The sequence below is a fragment of the Sinohyriopsis cumingii genome, chromosome 18 (genome assembly GCF_028554795.1).
Source record: "Sinohyriopsis cumingii isolate HCF-2022 chromosome 18, ASM2855479v2, whole genome shotgun sequence".
Lineage (NCBI taxonomy): Eukaryota > Metazoa > Mollusca > Bivalvia > Unionida > Unionidae > Sinohyriopsis > Sinohyriopsis cumingii.
In genome coordinates, this window is record NC_142978.1 from 8,840,890 (window position 1) to 8,867,099 (window position 26,210).

Below are 26,210 nucleotides of genomic sequence, written 5' to 3' on the forward strand. Positions count from 1 at the left end.
GTTCATTTGATTAATGAGTGTGTAAGTTTCAAGGCAATCCTACAACTAGTTCATTTGATTAATGTGTGTGTAAGTTTCAAGGCAATCCTACAACTAGTTCATTTGATTAATATGTGTGTAAGTTTCAAGGCAATCCTACAACTAGTTCATTTGATTAATGTGTGTGTGTAAGTTTCAAGGCAATCCTACAACTAGTTCATTTGATTAATGTGTGTGTGTAAGTTTCAAGGCAATCCTACAACTAGTTCATTTGATTAATGTGTGTGTAAGTTTCAAGGCAATCCTACAACTAGTTCATTTGATTAATACGTGTGTAAGTTTCAAGGCAATCCTCTAAGTAGTTTAGAAGGGGTAGCAATAATAAATTTATGCTAATGGATGAATGGACAATGGATGACAGACCATTCCATTAGCTCTTCTGGTCTATGACTAGTACAACTACAAAAATGGTTCTATGGAATATCAAGTCTCATCTGTAAATAGTGCTGTTGTATACAGTATATCAGGTTATTGTTACAGGCATAAAAGTTTATACCAATTCAGCCTATAAACAAGGGTTGTTAATTTTGTAAGATATTTCACTAATTGCAGCAATGAGGTTTCTATTTTAGCTAAAGTCTTGTTAGTGTATGCTGCAGACCACACAACACTCAGCTGAGTTATCTTTTGACCATTTAACCAAATAAAATTTCCAAGGAACAGAAAGATTTGTTAATTAGTTCATATTTAGATGATGATCATAATATATACTAATAAGTTTCACAGTTATCCATAAAAGCTGCCTGACAAGTGGCATTCATAAGATTCAGTCTAACATGCATCTGCAAGGCAACAAGATTAATAACTCCAACAAAAACTGTGAGAGCACAGTAATTTCTCAACATTTTCACCTTCAGATGAGAGCCATACAAAGTTTCATGGAGCTCCAATGAAAACTCTCAGGATTAGATACATTCTTAAAAGGCATTTGTACACTACATCAGGCTCTAAGTTAAGAAGGCCCCCTACCAACTCAGGGATGTGGAATACACCCAATGCCCTACCAGCTTGAGGATGTACAATGGACACAATACCCTACAAGGTTAAGGATGTAAAACAGACCCAATGCCCTACCTGACTAGGCATGTAGAATAGGTTTAATGTCCTACCGGCTTCGGTATATAGCATAAGCCCAATGCCCTACTAGCCCGGGGATGTAGAATAGGCCCAATGCTCTACTAGCCTGGTGTTGTAGAATAGGCCTGATGCCCTACCAGCCCGGGGATGTAGAATAGGCCCAATGCTCTACTAGCCTGGTGTTGTAGAATAGGCCCAATGCTCTACTAGCCTGGTGTTGTAGAATAGGCCCAATGCCCTACTAGCCTGGTGTTGTAGAATAGGCCTGATGCCCTACTAGCCCGGTGTTGTAGAATAGGCCCAATGCTCTACTAGCCTGGTGTTGTAGAATAGGCCCAATGCCCTACTAGCCTGGTGTTGTAGAATAGGCCCAATGCCCTACCAGCCCGGGGATGTAGAATAGGCCTGATGCCCTACTAGCCTGGTGTTGTAGAATAGGCCCAATGCCCTACTAACCTGGTGTTGTAGAATAGGCCCAATGCCCTACCAGCCCAGGGATGTAGAATAGGCCCAGTGCCCTACCAGTCTGGGTATGTAGCATAGGCCCAATGCCCTACTAGCCTGGTATTGTAGAATAGGCCAAATGCCCTACTAGCCTGGTGTGAGAGCACAGTAATTTCTCAACATTTTCACCTTCAGATGAGAGCCATACAAAGTTTCATGGAGCTCCAATGAAAACTCTCAGGATTAGATACATTCTTAAAAGGCATTTGTACACTACATCAGGCTCTAAGTTAAGAAGGCCCCCTACCAGCTCAGGGATGTGGAATACACCCAATGCCCAACAAGCTTGAGGATGTACAATGGACACAATACCCTACAAGGTTAAGGATGTAAAACAGACCCAATGCCCTACCTGACTAGGCATGTAGAATAGGTTTAATGTCCTACCGGCTTCGGTATATAGCATAAGCCCAATGCCCTACTAGCCCGGGGATGTAGAATAGGCCCAATGCTCTACTAGCCTGGTGTTGTAGAATAGGCCTGATGCCCTACCAGCCCGGGGATGTAGAATAGGCCCAATGCTCTACTAGCCTGGTGTTGTAGAATAGGCCCAATGCTCTACTAGCCTGGTGTTGTAGAATAGGCCCAATGCCCTACTAGCCTGGTGTTGTAGAATAGACCTGATGCCCTACTAGCCTGGTGTTGTAGAATAGGCCCAATGCTCTACTAGCCTGGTGTTGTAGAATAGGCCCAATGCCCTACTAGCCTGGTGTTGTAGAATAGGCCCAATGCCCTACCAGCCCAGGGATGTAGAATAGGCCTGATGCCCTACTAGCCTGGTGTTGTAGAATAGGCCCAATGCCCTACTAACCTGGCTATTTTTATAATAGGCCCAATGCCCTACCAGCCCAGGGATGTAGAATAGGCCCAGTGCCCTACCAGTCTGGGTATGTAGCATAGGCCCAATGCCCTACTAGCCTGGTATTGTAGAATAGGCCAAATGCCCTACTAGCCTGGTGTTGTAGAATAGGCCTGATGCCCTACTAGCCTGGTGTTGTAGAATAGGCCCAATGCTCTACTAGCCTGATGTTGTAGAATAGGCCCAGTGCCCTACCAGTCTGGGTATGTAGCATAGGCCCAATGCCCTACTAGCCTGGTGTTGTAGAATAGGCCCAATGCCCTACCAGCCCAGGGATGTAGAATAGGCCCAGTGCCCTACCAGTCTGGGTATGTAGCATAGGCCCAATGCCCTACTAGCCTGGTATTGTAGAATAGGCCAAATGCCCTACTAGCCTGGTGTTGTAGAAATGGCTTGATGCTCTACTAGCCTGGTGTTGTAGAATAGGCCTGATGCCCTACTAGCCTGGTGTTGTAGAATAAGCCCAATGCCTTACCAGCTTCGGCATGCAGCATAGGTTCAATGTCCTACCAGCATGGGGATCAAGTATAAGCCCAATACACAACCAGCTTGGGTATGTACAATAGGCCTAATGTTGTACCAGCATAGGGATGTACACCAGGCCCAATATTCTATCTGCTTGGGAATGAAGAACAGGCCCAATGCCCTACCACCTACAGGATGTACAATAGGCCCAATGTCATAACAGGTGGCTAATGGAGGTAGTAAACTACAGTGGCTTTGAACTTCATGTTCTGTACTCATGACTTAAAGGATGCAGGTTCAGGTCTTATCATAGAAAGGTGAAGGTTAAAAGCCTAACATTAGATCAGCCTGGTTGGCTACCATGGTGATTCCTTCCTTCATCAAGGAACTTGATTAAATTGCCTCAACACTAAATAAACTATGTGTATTGCTGTGTCATAAAATGCCAAAACAAAGTCAAGTCCAAATGAACAATAACTCACAGTTAACTTGTCACTGGAATTTCATTTAATAATAGAAGCATGTGAAGTGGGGAATACAAACAAAGCAGTCTCTATTTTTGTATTGACATCATTACTTCTCACCATGATTAATAATCAGACATACATGTACCAGTTGAGTCAACAGTATACATTACACTGATCCCAAAGAAATGTGAGAAAAGCAAATAAAGCATAACATATAGGTCACAGTGCCCTACATTGGGAATGATAGTGTCATACATACCACTCTGATCCCTGATATACTTCTCACATAATGCAGACTTATAGCCTAAAACAATCTGTGCTAGACAATATTCCCACATTTTGACCTTGTGCAAGTTGTATTAAAAAAGAATTCTTTTATTGGAATGTTGTCTTCATGTCCTATTTTTCAACATGTACATTTTGTTTAAATAACTACACAATTATCAGCAAATAAAAGCACTTCAAGCAAAAATGAAAACCAACAGTTAATGGAGATTAATTTCCTGATCTCTGAAGAATACATCGTAAGTATCTGAAAATTCAGTGCCATGCCATCTCAATGTGAGCACTGGTCCACCATGCTGAAAGTTCTCACGAAAGAGCACTGGCTGTTCAGCTGAGGCAAATTGCCTTCCATGCTAACAGGGCATAGCACTCATATTATTGATTGCCTTCCATGCTAACAGGGCATAGCACTCATATTATTGATTGCCTTCCATGCTAACAGGGCATAGCACTCATATTATTGATTGCCTTCCATGCTAACAGGGCATAGCACTCATATTATTGATTGCCTTCCATGCTAACAGGGCATAGCACTCATATTATTGATTGCCTTCCATGCTAACAGGGCATAGCACTCATATTATTGATTGCCTTCCATGCTAACAGGGCATAGCACTCATATTATTGATTGCCTTCCATGCTAACAGGGCATAGTACTCATATTATTGAATGCATCCTGTATGTTTTGGTATTCATACAACCATTTCTTGGAACACATTTCCTGTATTATTCCTTTATTTGGGCTCCTCAAGTATCTGTCCAAAAGGGAACGGTAACCAGATCAACACAGTAACAAAATTTTCATGAAATAAATACATACTTGGGTCCCAGCAGCTCCACCAAGACATAGTTGTCTGTAGAGTTGTTATCAATCTTGATCTGATATATGGGATTCAGTCTGTGGGTTTCTGGAAAATTTGCACACCCTCCAGCTGTTCTTCCTTTCCACTGACCAGTTATCTGAGAATTTGAGGCATAATTAAATAACGAATACAGACTTTAAAATAATGTATAGATAAATATTCAAATGTTGCATCTTAACAATACTTAATATACACAAAAATAAATACATTAAAAATTCAAACGGAGATAATATGCAGAAATAAAAACTCAGGTGATAAGTCTTCTCCCTTAAGCAAAAGCTTTTAATACCTGACCAGGGTCTAACTGTCCTTTCACTTCACTTCATTTATATTTAGCAGCCACCTGCCTTACCAATCCAACATCTATTCATCCTGTCAGTAACTGCTTAAGACAGGTTGCTCTGTGGAATTGATAACTGCAGAATTGCTGAAAGCAAATATGTCTGATTTTGATATTGTTAAGTATATTTAACTTGTATTGTTTGCTAGGTTTTTTTTCCTCCATGATTATATGTTATGCATAATTTTATTTTTGACCTAACCTTGTCCAAAATCAAGTTCACTGTTTACCTGATTAGGGATACTGATGTTGTTTTGATTTTGGGAAAGAAATAATAAAAAGTTAATATTGCTCACTGAAAGTGGGCTAAATAGTAGGATTATTATCAATAGAGGTATACATGTTATTTGGGTCTGGGTCTAGGTTACTGGAATTATCTCATTATGAACCTCATGTTTACCACATTCTTTATTATAATTTTAGTAACAGATTTTATCAATTTACAACTTATAATTTTCTAGAAATGAAATCCAGACCTACATCCTGGATCTTCTTTTGTGTCTTAGTTTATTTACATAATCTTGTTTACTTGAAACACTATTCAATCTTTCATTAAAAACTTTAGCAGAATCATTATTATTGTTGTGTTCAGTAGTTGACTTGGCATGGAATTATTTATTCAAGTTATTATTCATTGGAAATACAAAGTGCTCTTCAATATTATTCTTGGACAACATTAATTTGGAATTATAGTGAATTAAGACAAGGACATCTTGGATTATATTATTGTGATTAATTGGAAGACTGTAAGCACATAATCACACTTCAGGCCACTGGCACATTAGTACATTCAAGATTACAGGCACATCAAGAACTTCAGCACTGGATCTTATTTCAAGCACCACAGGAATTTAATTAGAACTTTATTTATTAGGACTGGCGATACAACTTTATGAACTATCTGGGATTCAATTCACAATATTGTACATTCTTTTCAACTTTACACTTTGTATTTTAGGGAAAAAAATTATTTGTTGAATTTGACAAAACTTTTTTTTATTACTTAATTTAAGACCACAGTCATAATAATACTAAGTAGGAAGCCTTTCCACTGCCTTCCAAATCCAACCCTCCCAAGCAAAAAAAATAAACAAGAACCATTTCTTTTGGCTTGTTTAATAATAAAATTCTAAAATGTTCTCTACTTACAGAAATGGAAGTTACACAAGACCATTGGATGGAGAATGGTCAAAATCCTGTCAATCATTAGTTATACAAAAATGGAAATTAGACAAGGCCATTGTATGGAGAAAGGTGCAAAATTCTGTCAATCATTAGTCATACAGAAACAGATGTGCACTCTTCCATGGAGTTAACTGTTGTGAGGACTTGGAAACCTATTTCACTCCAATAAACATTTTACCTTTCAAATACATTATCCAATCATATTGCATAAGGATGATAGGTAAAATGTTGAAAGAGTTACATCCCTTTACCCTGGCATCGGTCCTAGGTTCAATCACCAAACATATTGGAAGACGTTTCTACTCTCATGTGAGGTATGTGTAAAAGAAACAGATTGAAAACAAATTTTTCTCCCACAATCTAGATGAAGTAGTATCATTATGAAGCTGCTGAGGTGCCTGGGACAATAGCCCACTGCACAGTTGATTTAGGTTTCACCATGCTAATCTGTGTCTTCTGAGGTGCCTGGGACAACAGCCCACTGCACAGTTGATTTAGGTTCCACCATGCTAAGCTGTGTCTTCTGAGGTGCCTGGGACAATAGCCCACTGCACAGTTGATCTAGGTTCCATCATGCTAAGCTGTGTCTTCTGAGATGCCTGGTACAATAGCCCACTGCACAGTTGATTTAGGTTTTACCACACTAAGCTGTGTCTTCTGAGGTGCCTGGGACAATAGCCCACTGCACAGTTGATTTAGGTTTTACCACGCTAAGCTGAGTCTTCTGAGGTGCCTGGAACAGTAGCCCACCGCACAGTTGATTTAGGTTCCACCATGCTAATCTGTGTCTTCTGAGGTGCCTGGGACAATAGACCACTGCACAGTTGATTTAGGTTTTACCACGCTAAGCTGTGTCTTTTGAGGTGCCTGGGACAATAGCCCACTGCACAGTTGATTTAGGTTTTACCATGCTAAGCTGTGTCTTCTGAGGTGCCTGGGACAATAGCCCACTGCACAGTTGATTTAGGTTCCATCACGCTAAGCTGTGTCTTCTGAGGTGCCTGGGACAATAGCCCACTGCACAGTTGATCTAGGTTCCATCACGCTAAGCTGTGTCTTCTGAGATGAAAGTCTCTCAAATAGAAGCTCAAGAATGTCTATCAGATCTCCATCCCCAGAGCTTGCTCAATGTCAGTTGGGTTGCATTTCTGCTTAAAGGCAAGACTAAAAGTGAGTACCCTAACCTCATGAGTATATGTGTAAGACATTTATATGGTTTGGGGTTAATTTCTGCAAGACTGAGCAGATAAACCTGCAAATACTGGATGAAAAAGCCTGAGCAGAAATATCATTATTTCCTTTGTTGAATAATAAGAACAAATGAGATCTCCATCTTCCGATCACCTGAGTATGTTTCAGGTCTGTGCCATGAGGAGGTCCTGAAGATACCCTGAGAAAGAAAGATCCAGTGAAGACAGTAACTTAAAATGAAAGGCTCATTTTCCATGAACAGAAATCTGTTCTTGGCAAGAAATATAGGGTCATCATGAGTGACACTGAACCATCATGGCAAACTACCAGTATTTCAGGCCAGCAGTTGACATATCTTTACTCCTTCTGCCTACTTAAAGCTGTGCTGACTAGAAGCAGGTCTTATCCAAGAGGTATGATAGCAATAATTGAGAGAATGGTTTGAAGCATGCCTTGTTCAACCATGTCAAAGCAGGTTCCAATTTGGACAAAGGGCCAAGGCTTTCAGTCTGTCTGGTCAAGACAAATACAAACTAGCCTTTGTTCTGGCCCATGTAATCTCTTCCTTGATTGTGAAACATTTTGGATAATAGCATGGCAGCCTTTGACAATAACTGAAGCTAACTTCTTCTCCCTGAAATGTCAAAGTGATCTTTGTAATGGCCAAAGTCCTGTCTTCAACGATAGCAAAACATGTAAATTGTGGCACAGTAGCCCTTGATCATAAATGGGACTAACTTCTCTCTGAGGTTCTTGTTCTGGCCCATATCCTTTCTTCCACGACAATGAAATGTGTTGGAAATTTTGGCATGGTACTCTTCTGTTGTAATCTGGGCAAACTTCTTCTCCTTGAAAATAAAAAAGAGGAAATTACCTACTTGTCATACTTAAGTTTGTAAAGGAGTGATATTTCCCTGTTCATAAAACTGGTAGAAAACTTGAGATTTTCAGGCACAGACTTCAAACTAGTGGGCTTTGTTGACCAAGCATTTCTGTCTCCTATCTGTTCTCATTCATAATTCTTTCAGAAGGCTTATTTTATATGAACCAAACCTGCAGGTTCAGCATTTCTGAAAACCTTCCATACACAGATGTTTCAGCAGATTCAGGAGCTCATTCATCCAAGATTTCTTGTGGGATGTAATCAGGAACAGATTGTACCAGATTCTCTTGCTGAATGACCTTGGATTCTGCATGGTATAAAGAAAAGCAAATGCACTCAGACCATTCCAGTTCAGTGAATGGGCATAACTACCCATTTTTTCAGGAGATGCTTGGTGTTTAATTTCACTGCAAAGAGGTCCACAATGAGTTGATCCCAAGAGGCACAGCTCTAAGATATTGCTGGCTAAATCCATCTGGACTTCAGGCTCACTTGGACACTAAGTCTGGCACAGCTCTAAGATATTGCTGGCTAAATCCATCTGGACTTCATGCAAGAGACACAGCTCTAAGATATTGCTGGCTAAATCCATCTGGACTTCAGGCTCACTTGGACACTAAGTCTGAATTGGATACAGAAAACCTGGATGTGGATTTGTTGATGATAATGCTACCTGAGAAAATACCTAACAAAATAACATAGATATGTGGATCTGGTTTCCATTTACCCATTCCAGATGACATCTTTCTGGATGGCTGATGTGAATAGACTGGTTCTTAAAGGAAGGAAATACTGCTTACTCTGTCCAAAGTGTGTGTATATATTAGACTTTAATTGACCATCAGCACAATAAAGGCCATATGATGCCTATTTTAAAGAACTGCGTACAACTTTTAGAAAGATTATTTCTTCCCAGAAGTAAACAGGTAAACATGAAGAAGCACAAAACATAAGATAAATGGTAAAGGTGTCAAAATTTGGTACAATACTTATAAAATAAAAGATAACAAAAGATATAAAATCTTCAAAACATTAAGCCAAATGTTTATTATATAAACAGCATTCCCTAAAAATGTTCACAATTGATTCTGGTGGTATATCATCGTAAAATTCTGTAAATGAGTTCACATAAAAAAGTTTGTCTAACAGATAAAGCCAAAACGCTCAACACGAATATGTTTCACCATCATTGGACACTGGTGGGATATACACTGAGGTTGAGGTTCACCCTTCAATTGGTATACATGAATCAGGTAAGTGTGACCTATATGTGATCAGCACAATACCATGTCACCTCTGTGATTTGTTTTATTTTAAGGATCACACTTTGTCCAAAGAATTAAACTTTAGGGGAGAAAAATGAACATGTACACTGCATTACTGAAAATGAATCTCAGGAACTTTTATGAAGATCTGTGAATGGGATTAAAAAGGCAGACTTCTTACAGGTCTAAGCTGGCTATAAATTCTCTGTGCTGAGGATTGATCATCAGGTCTCAGCTTTAGATCTTGGGTGCCTGGATGTGTTTGTTGGTTGAGGAGCTTAGATTGATGGCTTTGGAAACAAGGAAAAGTCTGGAGAAAAATTGCATTGAATCTGTGCTGTGAAAGATCTTTGCCATTTTTGTTGAGGAGACATTATATTCCCTGCAGCAGCACATATGCTTTATATGGGTCTCTGCAGATGTCCACAGAGACAGGAACACTCGAAAATGGAAAAGGGCAAGGAATGTATATATATATATATATATATAGTCTAACCTGTCCTAATGGTCACCTAGTCAAAAGGGCCATTCTTATTTCCTTCCCTACAAATTTACTACATAAATGTCAAGTAATATGTGGTCATCTGTCTTCCATGGCAACCAGGTGTTTCTTAACCAAGCAGTGGTTTCACCCTACCTTCTGCGATCACTAAAGAGTGTCAGCAGTGACCATTCCAAACATGCAAATTAAACTTCAAAGCTGTAGTTTTGTCTTGACTGTCAAAAGATTACTTATACAACAATTATAAAACTCCCAATATCACAGTAAATCATTTTCCTACCAATTTCATGCAGATATGACTCAATGTAACATTAACTTGTCTAAACCTGCTTGTAAGCAGCTATCCTATGCTGACACCAAATTCTAACTTTTTGATAGGCATCTGACTATGACAGAACACACCAGCATAAATATAAAAAAATCACAAATGAGGTGGGAAGGGTCAGAGGAAACTTGATCTAATGGTGTTGATGCTTCTTGTCATTACCTAATCATCAATGGTCGCAAACAAGAGCTATCTTTTAATCTCAGTGAGTCTCAGCCACTGCTTAATCCATCAATTGTTTAAAGAATGAATACATGTTTTCATGCTCAATTATACAAATTGCCGTGACAAAAAGTTTGTCATGTTCTTCACACTTACAGGTAAGTTGTCAAGTAGTAATTTTATTTAGGAGCTATTTCTATAATAATGAGAAAAAGTGCTTGCATGTGTAAGAGAGAGTGTGTGTGTGTGTGATTTGGATTTTTAACGTAGCTTTATAAAAAAATCAGTCACATTGCTATGATGTCTGCAGTGTGGCAGTTTATAGTGATGTCTAGCACCGGGGCATCATGCCGCAGACATGTAGCATGATGTCCCACCTAGTCACATTATCCTGACACCAGACTGACCAGTCCTAACACTGAACTCTTAATGCTGAGTGCCAAGTGAGGCAGCTGTTAGTACCATTTTTGTAAGTCTTTGGTATGACTCAGCCAGGGATCAAACCCACAACCTCCCACATCCGAGGCAGATGCTCTAACCACTAGGCCACTTGGGCGGTTGTGTAAGAGAGAGAGAGAGAGAGAGAGAAACAAGTGCATGTACACAGTTGTTTTTTTCTTGATTTGACGGTGGTGTATCTAAATTATGAGACTGTTTTTGTGAGACATTATATGACAAGCAGAGTCAAGTGCAGGTAACACAGTTATTTCTCTACAGAAGATAATAGATGCCTCTTGCCATTGGCAAGTTAAAAATTCAAGTGTGCATACAGTATTTTTGTGTGGAATATATTTTATTAAGTGTTGCTATATAGCAAAACTAAATACATGTATACTGGTAACATACTACTACTGCTAATAATAATATGTGTGAAATAATAACAATGATGATACTACTAACAATAATGCAAATACTAACGTTAGTCAATTCATAATAAATTTTCTACATGGGCCAATTTGGCCTGTTCCCATGGGTGGCTGCTGTATATTACACACACACAAACATACACACACACACACATACTTAATTTTATTCTACAAGGGCCACTTTGGCCTTTTCCCATGGGTGGATGTTGTATATTACACACACACACTTAATTTTATTCTACAAGGACCACTTTGGCCTTTTCCCATGGGTGGCTGTTGCATATACACACACACATTTAATTTTTAAACAAAAAGTACATATTACCATTTTCATGCCAACGAAGTTTCATTCAGTTATGAAGTGGCGTTTCTCTTTGTTCCAATTATCAGGACAGTGCTTAGTGAGAAAAATGCTATATACTATTTGACTGGACATAATACTGGATGTACCAAAGTAAAATATATAAAAAATGACTGATTCTAATCCAAATTCAAAACCCAGCACTTCCATACAAAATGCCAAGAAATATTGATGGATATATCAACTGCAGAAGAACATTGAAAAGGACCTGAAGTGCAATGTGCATGTATGTCTTTGGCTGAGTTTTCAGCAGTTTTGGGTTTTCAGACAAAGAACTTTATAAGCATTAAAGTGATTCACATTTCTGTTATTTTAGTTTGTCCAATCTTGTTATGTTTAGTATCATCAGCCATCAGTAATCTGAAACTTGCAATTGTTTCTTTACTCTGCATTACACAAAACGTCAAGAAAATTAATATCATTGCTCACGATGATCAATTACTAACAGCCTGACCCTGTTTTTGAAAGATGAAAATAAAATGGCTTTTTCAAGTTTTATTAACTTCCTTCCTTAAATTGTCAAATGCTAGTCATACAATTTCTGAGTAAAAAATGTTTAATAAAATTATAAAAACCATTTTCTGCAATCTCAGTAGTCAAGACACTGTGTTGAAGGCACCAAACATTTTGGAATGTTTCACATCAAATTAATAAGTTTTGATTGTACATGTATCAAAGAGACTGATCCACTGATTAAATGGTTGGTGTAGACTGATCCAATGAGTGACTGGTTACTACAGACCAATTCATTGATTGGTTGGTTGGTGTAGACTGATCCAATGAGTTACTGGTTACTGTAGACCAATTCATTGATTGGTTGGTTGGTGTAGACTGATCCAGTGAGTGAATGGTTACTGTAGACCAATTCATTGATTGGTTGGTTGGTGTAGACTGATCTGATAAGTGACTGGTTGTTATAGACTGATTCATTGATTGACTGGTTGGTGGATATTGATTCAATAATCGAATGGTTCATGTAAATTGATCCACTGATTGGATGGTTGGTGTAGACTGATTCAATGAGTGACTGGCTGTTGTAGAGTGGTTCCTTTATTGACTGGTTGGTGTAGACTGATCCACTGATTGACTTGCTGTATAAGACTGATTCATTGATTGACCAGTTGGTGTTAGCAGCACATCAGCAAATGAAAGACTACTCAGTGCTGATGCAATGTAGTAAGATTCCTTGCGTAGAAACATAATAAGGCAATTGACCCAGGCTTTTCAGAACAGGATTTGAACCTGCCACTCAATGACTGTCAGTCTAGCTTGCTAACCACTGAGCCATTAGACAAGAAAAAGTTCTAACAGAATCAGACTTTAAAGGGACAACATCTTCTGAGGTAGTATGCGATGAAGCTGTGCTCATGTTTAAGTCACTGACTTTTCTACAGCTGGAATTATAACATTCCACGAAGTTGTCCTCATGTTTAAGTCACTGAGTTTTCTACAGATGTGATTATGTATAGGTACTGGCTATATGGGCTTTATATTTACTGCTTGTTGTAGTGCCTAAAAACATGCAGGTAAGAGTTATGTCTGTTGTCTGAAAGTATCATTTGACTAGAATCAGACTGTTTATGTGATTTATGGGAAGACCTCTTTTGGGGCTAAAATTTTATTAGGTTATTTGTGGCAGAATTCTGTCAGGTTATCTACATATTTTATTTCTGGACTGTATACAACAAAGTATGAGTAAATACTAACCCTCTTCTCATTCTTTTTATTGTAAGGATCAGCTATCTTTGTGAGCGAGAATTCACATGTTGCATAGACTCTCAGTGTGTAGTGAATGGTGTTGTTCTTCTCATACTGTGAGATGACTAGAGTGTAAGCAGCATTTCCTTTATTTTCCACCAGTTTGCAAAGGTAATGGGGACTGTTAATGCGTACACCATCCTTATAGGGAGGTGGGTCATCTGACAATGGAAGGAAATAAGTATTAGAACGATCTTGTAAATTTCTTAAAATGAAAGAAAACAATTTTAAATCTTTTCATAAAACACAGATACTCCCACCAATATGCATATATCAAGACAAATCTAACTAATTTTCAACACAGTGGTACTGTATAAACTCACTTATAACTCAGGTCCTACTGCCAAATATATAGATCCAGATCTCCCTCTGCAAAATGTACTGACAGATATGAGTTTATATTGTTTGTTCTACTGATTAGTCCTAACAAACTGTATATACCCAGGTCTAATGGCACATTATTGGATGTCAGATCTGGGTCCTAACAAACTGTATATACCCAGGTCTAATGGCACATTATTGGATGTCTGATCTGGGTCCTAACAAACTGTATATACCCAGGTCTAATGGCACATTATTGGATGTCTGATCTGGGTCCTAACAAACTGTATATACCCAGGTCTAATGGCACATTATTGGATGTCTGATCTGGGTCCTAACAAACTGTATATACCCAGGTCTAATGGCACATTATTGGATGTCTGATCTGGGTCCTAACAAACTGTATATACCCTGGTTTAATGGCACATTATTGGATGTCTGATCTGGGTCCTAACAAACTGTATATACCCTGGTTTAATGGCACATTATTGGATGTCTGATCTGGGTCCTAAGAAACTGTATATACCCAGGTCTAATGGCACATTATTGGATGTCTGATCTGGGTCCTAACAAACTGTATATACCCTGGTCTAATGGCACATTATTGGATGTCTGATCTGGGTCCTAACAAACTGTATATACCCAGGTCTAATGGCACATTATTGGATGTCTGATCTGGGTCCTAACAAACTGTATATACCCAGGTCTAATGGCACATTATTGGATGTCTGATCTGGGTCCTAACAAACTGTATATACCCTGGTTTAATGGCACATTATTGGATGTCTGATCTGGGTCCTAACAAACTGTATATACCCTGGTCTAATGGCACATTATTGGATGTCTGATCTGGGTCCTAACAAACTGTATATACCCAGGTCTAATGGCACATTATTGGATGTCTGATCTGGGTCCTAACAAACTGTACATACCCAGGTCTAATGGCACATTATTGGATGTCATATCTGGGTCCTAACAAACTGTATATCCCCAGGTCTAATGGCACATTATTGGATGTCATATCTGGGTCCTAACAAACTGTATATACCCAGGTCTAATGGCACATTATTGGATGTCTGATCTGGGTCCTAACAAACTGTATATACCCAGGTCTAATGGCACATTATTGGATGTCTGATCTGGGTCCTAACAAACTGTATATACCCAGGTCTAATGGCACATTATTGGATGTCTGATCTGGGTCCTAACAAACTGTATATACCCAGGTCTAATGGCACATTATTGGATGTCTGATCTGGGTCCTAACAAACTGTATATACCCTGGTTTAATGGCACATTATTGGATGTCTGATCTGGGTCCTAACAAACTGTATATACCCTGGTCTAATGGCACATTATTGGATGTCTGATCTGGGTCCTAACAAACTGTATATACCCAGGTCTAATGGCACATTATTGGATGTCTGATCTGGGTCCTAACAAACTGTATATACCCTGGTTTAATGGCACGTTATTGGATGTCTGATCTGGGTCCTAACAAACTGTATATACCCTGGTTTAATGGCACGTTATTGGATGTCTGATCTGGGTCCTAACAAACTGTATATACCCAGGTCTAATGGCACATTATTGGATGTCTGATCTGGGTCCTAACAAACTGTATATACCAGGTCTAATGGCACATTATTGGATGTCTGATCTGGGTCCTAACAAACTGTATATACCCTGGTCTAATGGCACATTATTGGATGTCTGATCTGGGTCCTAACAAACTGTATATACCCAGGTCTAATGGCACATTATTGGATGTCTGATCTGGGTCCTAACAAACTGTATATACCCAGGTCTGATGGCACATTATTGGATGTCTGATCTGGGTCCTAACAAACTGTATATACCCTGGTCTAATGGCACATTATTGGATGTCTGATCTGGGTCCTAACAAACTGTATATACCCTGGTCTAATGGCACATTATTGGATGTATGATCTGGGTCCTAACAAGCTGTATATACCCAGGTCTAATGGCACATTATTGGATGTCTGATCTGGGTCCTAACAAGCTGTATATACCCAGGTCTAATGGCACATTATTGGATGTCTGATCTGGGTCCTAACAAACTGTATATACCCAGGTCTAATGGCACATTATTGGATGTCTGATCTGGGTCCTAACAAACTGTATATACCCAGGTCTAATGGCACATTATTGGATGTCTGATCTGGGTCCTAACAAACTGTATATACCCTGGTTTAATGGCACATTATTGGATGTCTGATCTGGGTCCTAACAAACTGTATATACCCAGGTCTAATGGCACATTATTGGATGTCTGATCTGGGTCCTAACAAACTGTATATACCCAGGTCTAATGGCACATTATTGGATGTCTGATCTGGGTCCTAACAAACTGTATATACCCAGGTCTAATGGCACATTATTGGATGTCTGATCTGGGTCCTAACAAACTGTATATACCCTGGTCTAATGGCACATTATTGGATGTCTGATCTGGGTCCTAACAAACTGTATATACCCAGGTCTAATGGCACATTATTGGATGTCTGATCTGGGTCCTAACAAACTGTATATACCCAGGTCTAATGGCACATTATTGGATGTCTGATCTGGGTCCTAACAAACTGTATATACCCAGGTCTAATGGCACATTATTGGATGTCAGATCTGGGTCCTAACAAACTGTATATACCCTGGTCTAATGGCACATTATTGGATGTCTGATCTGGGTCCTAACAAACTGTATATACCCTGGTCTAATGGCACATTATTGGATGTCTGATCTGGGTCCTAACAAACTGTATATACCCAGGTCTAATGGCACATTATTGGATGTCTGATCTGGGTCCTAACAAACTGTATATACCCAGGTCTGATGGCACATTATTGGATGTCTGATCTGGGTCCTAACAAACTGTATATACCCTGGTCTAATGGCACATTATTGGATGTCTGATCTGGGTCCTAACAAACTGTATATACCCAGGTCTAATGGCACATTATTGGATGTCTGATCTGGGTCCTAACAAGCTGTATATACCCTGGTCTAATGGCACATTATTGGATGTCTGATCTGGGTCCTAACAAACTGTATATACCCAGGTCTAATGGCACATTATTGGATGTCTGATCTGGGTCCTAACAAACTGTATATACCCAGGTCTAATGGCACATTATTGGATGTCTGATCTTGGTCCTAACAAACTGTATATACCCAGGTCTAATGGCACATTATTGGATGTCTGATCTGGGTCCTAACAAACTGTATATACCCTGGTCTAATGGCACATTATTGGATGTCTGATCTGGGTCCTAACAAACTGTATATACCCAGGTCTAATGGCACATTATTGGATGTCTGATCTGGGTCCTAACAAACTGTATATACCCAGGTCTAATGGCACATTATTGGATGTCTGATCTGGGTCCTAACAAACTGTATATACCCTGGTCTAATGGCACATTATTGGATGTCTGATCTGGGTCCTAACAAACTGTATATACCCAGGTCTAATGGCACATTATTGGATGTCATATCTGGGTCCTAACAAACTGTATATACCCAGGTCTAATGGCACATTATTGGATGTCTGATCTGGGTCCTAACAAACTGTATATACCCAGGTCTAATGGCACATTATTGGATGTCATATCTGGGTCCTAACAAACTGTATATACCCAGGTCTAATGGCACATTATTGGATGTCTGATCTGGGTCCTAACAAACTGTATATACCCTGGTCTAATGGCACATTATTGGATGTCTGATCTGGGTCCTAACAAACTGTATATACCCAGGTCTAATGGCACATTATTGGATGTCAGATCTGGGTCCTAACAAACTGTATATACCCAGGTCTAATGGCACATTATTGGATGTCTGATCTGGGTCCTAACAAACTGTATATACCCAGGTCTAATGGCACATTATTGGATGTCTGATCTGGGTCCTAACAAACTGTACATACCCAGGTCTAATGGCACATTATTGGATGTCTGATCTGGGTCTATGTAGTTTCCAGTTGGATCTGATAAGTGAGTATATACGGTATCCTGTTATGCATCTCTACAGAAAGATCAACCCCGGTATCCCAAACCAAGGTAGCACATTTTTACCATCTTGTAGACCCTCATTACAGTTTCCTCTTTTATAAAGCCATCTTTTCATTGAAGAAGTGGTATTAGAAGAGAAGTGCCATTATGTAAGATAAAAGCAATTGTTAAAAACTCTAGCTTAGAAGAAAATCTGGTAAATGCAGTGATCACAACAATGACGATATGGCACACTTGTAAGTGCAGGCATACATACACATATATACTGATTATGGTCGATGGAAAGGTGTGCTTGGCAAGTGAAGTGTCGGCAAGATGAACAACAACTGCCTGCTCCTACTCAGCAAATGCGCAGAAGTTGACCTCCTAATCACAAACTCAATGTTCAGAATGGCGAACAAACACAAGAATTTATTAGTATTCGACTATGCAATAGTCCGCTAGCTCGATGCCCAGTGTCCTCATCAATAAGGCCATGCGAGGAGCAGAATGCTGGACAGACCACAGACTTGTCTGAACTACCCTACAGCTGCACATTGCCCCAAATCAACCAAGGCGTCCTAAGCCTGTACGCACAGCCTTCAACATTGTCAAACTGCAGCAGCCTTCCACCCAGCTCAATTTCCAGAAAAGCCTAGACGACAAGCTGTCCACCAATTGACCTATACATGGAAATGCCTCCAAGAAATGGAACAAGCTCAGGGACATGATAAGAGAAACAGCTATGGTGACTCTGGGCCCCAAGAAGCGAACCCATCAAGACTGGTTTGACAAGAGCAATGGTGCTATTGAAGATCTGCTTGCCAGAAAGAACAAAGCATTCATGGACTGGCAGAATGACACAAACTATATCGCCCCAAAAGACCATTTCAAATCCTATCAAGTTGAGGCTCAGAGAGAAATCCGCAAGTGGATGACCATTGGTGGGAAAAGAAAGCTGATGAAGTGCAACACTATGCCAACACTAACAACTCCAAAGAGTTCCACATTGCCATCAAGTCAATCTTCAGCCCTTCAAAGTCTGGTTCTGTTCTTTTGCTTGCTGCAGGTGGCAGTACACTATTAAAGGAAAGGTTCGCATTAAGGACAGATGGAAAGAACACTTTGTCAGCCCTCATCAGTCAACCAATCTGTTCTTGACCAAATACCCCAACAGCCAACGTACGACCAACTAGATGTTCCGCCAACGATAGAGGAGTTGAGGATGGCCATTAAACAAATTAACTGTGGCAGGGCACCTGGAAAGGATGGTATCCCAGCGAAGGTGTACAAGGCTCTCAGTGAACAGACTCTGGAGGCATTCCACGATGTGCTAATCAGCATCTGGACGGAAGAGGATATGTCAAACGACCTCCATGATGCATCAATTGTGACCCTCTATAAAATTAAAGACACATGTGCATACTGCAGTAACTACAGGGGCATCTGCTTGCTCTCCATAGCTGGCAAAATACTTGCTTGCATCATTCTCAACAGGCTTATTGCGGCAGTGTCAGAAGATAACCTCCCCAAGTCTCAGTGTGGTTTTTACCCAGACCGCAGCACCATTGACATGATCTTCGCAGTGAGACAAGTCCAAGAGAAGTGCCTTGAGCAGAACATGAATCTGTATGCCATCCTCATGGACCTGACAAAGGCTTTTGGTACAATCAACACAGACACACTGTGGGTAGTACTCAAGAAGCTTGGTTGTTCTCAGAAGTTTACCAACCTCATCTGGTTCTTCTAGCTTGACACTGCTGGAGAGATTCTCTCAGACGGTGAACCCTCTGAGAAATATCCCATATCTAACGGTGTCAAACAGGGATGTGTACTTGATCCGGTACTTTTCAACCTCTTCTTCACACAAGTACTGCTCCGTGCCATCCATGACCATGACCTCAGTATCTACATTATATATCACCCGGACAGATCAGTGTTTGATCTCCATCGCCTAGCTGCAAAAACCAAGATGCTATAAAGACTCATCACTGAAGCACTCTTTGCAGATGACTGTGCCCTCATGGCCCATGAAGTGAATCACCAACAGGCAATTGTGGACAGGTTCTCTGAAGCCTCCAACCTATTTTGGCTGACAATTAGCTGAGGAAAGACAGAAGTCCTCTTCCAGCCCCCCCAAACACTGTCCCTTCACAACCCTGCATCACCATTGGTGACACGCAGTTGAAGAATGTGGACAGTTTCAAATACCTTGGCAGCACAATATCAAGTGATGGCTCCCTGGACAAAAAGATCACTGCGAGGATACAAAAAGCCAGTCAAGCACTCATACGACTCCGAACCAAGGTCTTGAAGCACAAGGACATATGCCTGTCAACAAAGATGAAAGTGTACAATGCAGTTGTCCTCATGTATCTCTTGTATGGCTGTGAAACGTGGACTGTCTACCAAAAGCTTATCAGTCAGTTGGAACAATTCCACCAGCACTCCCTGAGATCCATCATGAAAATCAAGTGGCAGGACTGAATCACCAACCAGGAAGTCCTTGACAGAACCAACACAACAAGCATCGAAGCCAAACTAATCCAGGCTAAGCTTTGTTAGACTGGCCATGTCATCCGCATGGATCAAAACAGAATCCCAAAGCAGCTGTTCTTTGGCGAGCTAGCCCATGGTAATCAAAACCAAGGCCTCCCTCACAAGAGGTACAAAGACAATCTCAGGACTCACATCAAATGGACAGATCTTTAACCCAACCAGCTCGAGCTCGCTGTCTCAGACAGAAGCCACTGGCAAGCCCTGACCAGAAAAGCCTGTTCCACCATCGAGGTCGACTGCTGCCAGCGTCTTGCTGCAGCTCAAGAGAGATGACACAGAGATGTATCCCAGCCACCACCAACCACCGGTGTCCCATGCTCCACCTACAACCACTTTTTTGCATCGGGATCTGGACTCCGGAGCCACATGCACATCCACCGTCAATGAGATCGCACAACCTGTCATCCTCGGCTTGAGAGACTACCAAGATATATATATATATATATATATATATATATATATCTATCTTGGTAGTCTCTTGAGCTGAGAAAGACAAGTTGTGCAATCTCATTTGAGACCATTCCCAACAATCAAATCAATCACTGAGACCATTCCCCAAAATCAAATGTCATAATATGAATTGTTTTCATATGACAATAACGTCAAGTCATACTTCAGTAGATAACGACACTAATATTTTATATTTTAAATGGCAAGACACATACCAGTTTCAAACATCAACATTCACTGGGGCAAGGTAATTTTGCCTGTAGCTCTGTGGAAAAATATTGTTTAATGCTTGTTTTATAACAGTTCTATTGGATAGAGAATTTTCAAGCTCTATCCTAAATACACATATGTACAAATGTACATACATACCTCTGTACATACATATCTCTGTACATAATCACATACATACATACATACATACATACATAGTTTCTGACATTGGGCACAGACAATAATTCAATTCTCATAGGTTATAATGTTACTGTTTTGACAAATTACTATATATTGTAATAAGTTTGGCAAATCAGTCTTACATCTTATGAATGATCTATGTCGTGACATTTGCAATTGAAAATTGGAAGTTGCAAGATTTGTTTTTGACCAAAAATTCCCTTGTAGGTGCCTGTTATAAATCCCCAACCTGGTGAGATATCCCTGTTTACATCCAGTACTACCTGTGTGGTAACAGCAATGAAATAAAATTGGATTCAGGCTCAAGGCTACTAATGTGTACAATTTACCTGAATGCATGCCTCTTCTGACAATATATGAAGTTTTTCAGCCAATCAGGTACCTATTTTCTTTTAAATATGGTATTTACTATACCACCACACAGGTTGATTCAGTAACCACACAGTCTTATTCTGTAATTCATAAAGTAATTAGATGCCTGTGACCATCAAGGACATTTCACCCCAGTTTTGAAATCCTGTGGAGAATTCTGTATATTCTGACAGGCACAAATTTACATTTGCATCCTTTAGATGTGAAATTTATCAAAACTCAAGGATTAATCTAAATGCTTGCAAAAACTTGAAATTACAAAACAATTATTCAACTTATTTCTTAAAGTTGATATGAAATGAAACATCCTAAAATTTACATACATCATCCAAGCTGTTCTGGAGTTCTGAAAACAAAACTTTTGAAGATTTATACTCACATGGATAAAAGACTTTCTTCCCGTCTGTGTTGTACACAAGTACAGCAATAAATTCGCGGTTGTCTGCAAAGTCATCCTAAACAAAAAGGCGAAAGTATCTAATGAGTCATATAGTACATTTCAGTAAAGAAAGCCTAGATTGTTTCCAAGTTTAATTTCAAAGGAACTACATCATCTCTTTATGTAAATTAGCTTTCTGCTTATTGAACTGGAAAATTAGTGGGAGGAGTGGAAATATGATCAACTCGACCAGCCCTTCCTTTGAAAAGAATCGAACTCTGATAGGGTCAAATGGGTAAAATAAAAAAACTGTGATGCTACTAGCTTTACAAACTATAAATCGTGCGGTATAAACAATAACCAGGCCTCAAATACTTTTTAATACTCACCCTGTAGTACAAAGACCATAATAGGACCCTAGCTTCTTACTATTTTGAGGGGAAGAAACTACTGTTATATACACAGCCATCTCTAATCAGGATAAGAATGGAGGGTCATTGTTACAGGCTTATGGGATGCCATGTGTGACATAATTATGTGATAAAAAATCTTTCCATGGGGACAGATCCAGGAAACCTCAAAGAAAAACAATGAGTTTCATATAAGTACTAACACTTAACAATTAGTTAAAATGAGCTGTCTGCATTTTAATAGTATCCAGTATTGATACACTTTGCTTCTCTTTGTTTATGTTACAAAAATCATCACTTATCGGATCATAAGATAATCCCTATCTGGGCTATAAATTTATCTATCTCTAAGACATGATGAGTTTCTTGTTGGAAATGTTAACTATTGTGAATGGGACTGGAAAATTCATTGGTAACATGATCCCAGATTCTGGCAGTATATGCAAGAGTAGGTGGTCATACCCAAATTCTACTGTTCCTTCACCGTCAAAGACCACCTCATTACAACAAAGACATCAAGCACACAAATTGTTAGGTAGTGTTGTACAATAAGCCCAGGAATGAAGCACTCCAAAATTGTACATCTCTAGTTGAAATTGACTTTGGACCCTGTAGAGTATATTCATATTTGGTTTGGAGAGAGGGATACCAATTCATTTATTCCTTACTGCCCCTGACTTCTGCATAGATCATTAAATAGTAGATTTTGAAATACAAAACTTTCTCTCATTTTGTCTTGTGTGGGTGACTTAATTTTGTTTTGCACTCTGTAACCTCTCCACAGAGTATTCCATATAAAAGACAGTCACCCTACAGGAGTAAGAAAGTCATACCTTATCTGTAATGTGCCTGGTTAGAAGGATCCATACAGCTGAGGGCTGACTAGATTTAAGCTCTAGTCTGTACTGGGGATTATCACTGATGTTGTAGCGGTCTTTTTTTGGTCCCTCTTTTGCATGCCAACTGCTGCAAGATTTATTAATGATGCATTTTTAAATTCAGATCTTACTTAAATGTTAAGTGCATGTAAATTTATGAAACCAGTGGCAAGCAAAATAACGAAATTACAGTAAACTCTTAGTACAACGAACAACTTGGTTTCAAAAATTTCTTTCTTTAATCAAGTTGCCATTATAATGACCGAGTCTTCTTTTGTATTTAGGTACAGTTGTTATTAGACTGTACGTAACAGGTGATAATAGACAGAGAAAGAAAGAAAATATGGAAAGATTATATCGTTATAATTAATTTTATTAAATATTTTACAGCTTATTCACATATATTCATGGCTGCCTTCCACATTTTTGGATACTGATGTCCACTTATTTTTGCCAATTATCATGGATGGTTCATGTGCTAGGTGGTTTCTTCCACTGGCTAGAAATATGGCAATTTTTATCTTGGGTTTATTCTGGACAATCAAAATTAAAGACAATAATGTATTTTCATCAAGATCAAAGATTTTCATGCTGTTTCATAAAATCAATTACTTACAACCTTTTTAGTACTTTATCCTGACACAGTTATGCAGGTATTCATCTTTTTATTTTTAATAAAGCATAGGCAAGATCGATTTATTAGACTGATTTAAACCACAAATGTATGTCGTAAAAAGACACCAGGCAGGCAGAGTAATTGGATCCAATTTTCTAAACAGATTTTAGTAGACAGTTTCCTTTCTTGAGACACGCCTAGATTGAGACACTTTGACTTTGTAATGGATAATTTTATGTGAGAGCTGTTTGTACTTATTAAGATGCATATATTACATCCAATATTGTATCATTTTTTGACATGCAGGTATTACATTCGATAATGTATCATTTTTTGACATGCAGGTATTACATCCAATAATGTATTATTTTTTGACATGTAGGTATTACATCCAATATTGTATCAGTTTTTGACATGCAGGTATTACATCCAATAATGTATCATTTTTTTACAGGCAGGTATTACATCCAATAATGTATCATTTTTTACATGCAGGTATTACATCCAATAATGTATCATTTTTTTTACACGCAGGTATTACATCTAATATTGTATTATTTTTTGACATATGCTGGTATTACATTCAACACTATTTTTATTTTGACACATGCAGGTATTACATCCAATATTTTATTTTTACTATAACATCCATGTATCACATCAAATTTTGTATCATTTTTTGGTATGTGTAGGTTTGACATCAAATACTGTATTTTTTCATGACAGGTGAAGGTATTTTATCAAATACTGTACTTTATTATGACATCCGTGTATTGCATCAGATCTTGTATCTTTTCATGACATGTGAAGGTATTATATCAAATAAAATATAACTTGTTCCTATGTGAGGTAGCGCTCAACAGATTTTTATGATTAGCCATATGTTAATGTTTGATTGACCAGACACCTATACTTATTTCCATTTTTCTTCCTCATTATTGACAACAGTGTCAGAAATGTATGATATCATGTTGTATGTACAAGTGGATGATTTTAGTTTAGAACACAAATGGGTATGAAATTAAGTTCTGGCCAATAATGTCACGAGCAACTGCCCATTTTCTGCACGCTATGTTGTATGTACTGATGGAAATTTTATAGTAAATGATTTTGTGGGAAACCAGTCCATTCATGGTCCACATTCTTCTGAATTCAATGAGTATATGGGATGTAATTCTCACTGTTCTATACATGAAATGGGATGTAATTCTCACTGTCCTATACATGAAATGGGATGTAATTCTCACTGTTCTATATAAGAAATGGGATGTAATTCTCACTGTTCTATACATGAAATGGGATGTAATTCTCACTGTTCTATACATGAAATGTCTCCAGTAGTTTTGTTCAATAAAGGGGTTTATTCTGCAATGGTTTGGAATGGGGCTGAAAATTGAGTTTTAGTGAATTTCACATTGCTGAAGAGCTGGCGTGATTCAAAGGAAGTAATCATATATGGATCAGCTATGTTTTGTCAATTATTATTCTAATTCAATTTCTCCATTTTCTGACACGTTTGTTAATGTACACAGGTTGATAGCTCTAGATTTATATCTTGGAGAGCAGGTTTGCATAAAAGGTGAGAGGTTACATCACTAACCCTGGCCATAGCCAATAGATATATATATAATTAGTACCCATTTATCATCTGTCTTGCTTGATTTATAAATTCAATTAAGAATTACTCTTTGATACCAAGGTAACAACTGTAACATAACTGCTTGCAAAACATGGTGTAAATGTGTCAGGGATTTCTGCATAGTTACCTGTCAACTGCTTTATATTTTCAATACAAATTAATATTTTATTTCCTGATTAAAATCATTAAGTGCTACTGTTACTGATGTTGATTATTATTATTATTATTATTATTGGCTGTGTGTAGTATATTGTCCAGAAAAATGGACTATATACCAGCTTGAATATTACTGAATATTACTTGGCATAATACCAAAGAATAATATTATTTTTTTAAACATTTGACAGACAAATTAAGATCTAGGTGAAATTACTTACTGATGAATACATGAAGTATACTTGAAAAGCTCTGGATTCCAGTTAATGTAAATCACATCAAAGAAGTGGATTAAGGACTCATAATCTATCCAAAACACTCCTGCATAAAGAAACAGAAGCACTGCTGGTATTGTATTGAAAAACATATCAAACAAACTAATAATACTATCTGAAGCCTGATTCCATATTTATCAAGAGCCTCAACTTAGATACACATTCAAACTCAACTTAGATACGCATTCATACTCAACTTAGATATACATTCAAACTCTATTTAGATACACATTCAAACTCAACTTAGGTACACATTCAAACTCAACTTAGATACATATTCAAACTCAACTTAGATACACATTCAAACTCAACTTAAATACACATTCAAACTCAACT

The 26,210-nt window shown here is 38.6% G+C and overlaps 1 protein-coding gene across 1 annotated transcript in view; it reads right to left on the bottom strand.

The window, feature by feature from the left end:
- LOC149776044 (calpain-7-like) overlaps positions 1–26,210 on the bottom strand; it is a 91,331-nt gene that overhangs the window by 21,149 nt on the left and 43,972 nt on the right. Inside the window, exons 15-19 of the mRNA XM_089942175.1 lie at positions 25,821–25,920; positions 23,144–23,276; positions 21,901–21,976; positions 13,347–13,558; positions 4,517–4,656 (exon numbers count right to left, since the gene is read on the bottom strand). Of these exons, the coding sequence (XP_089798301.1) occupies positions 4,517–4,656; positions 13,347–13,558; positions 21,901–21,976; positions 23,144–23,276; positions 25,821–25,920 (661 nt within the window). The remainder of the gene's footprint in view (positions 1–4,516; positions 4,657–13,346; positions 13,559–21,900; positions 21,977–23,143; positions 23,277–25,820; positions 25,921–26,210) is intronic.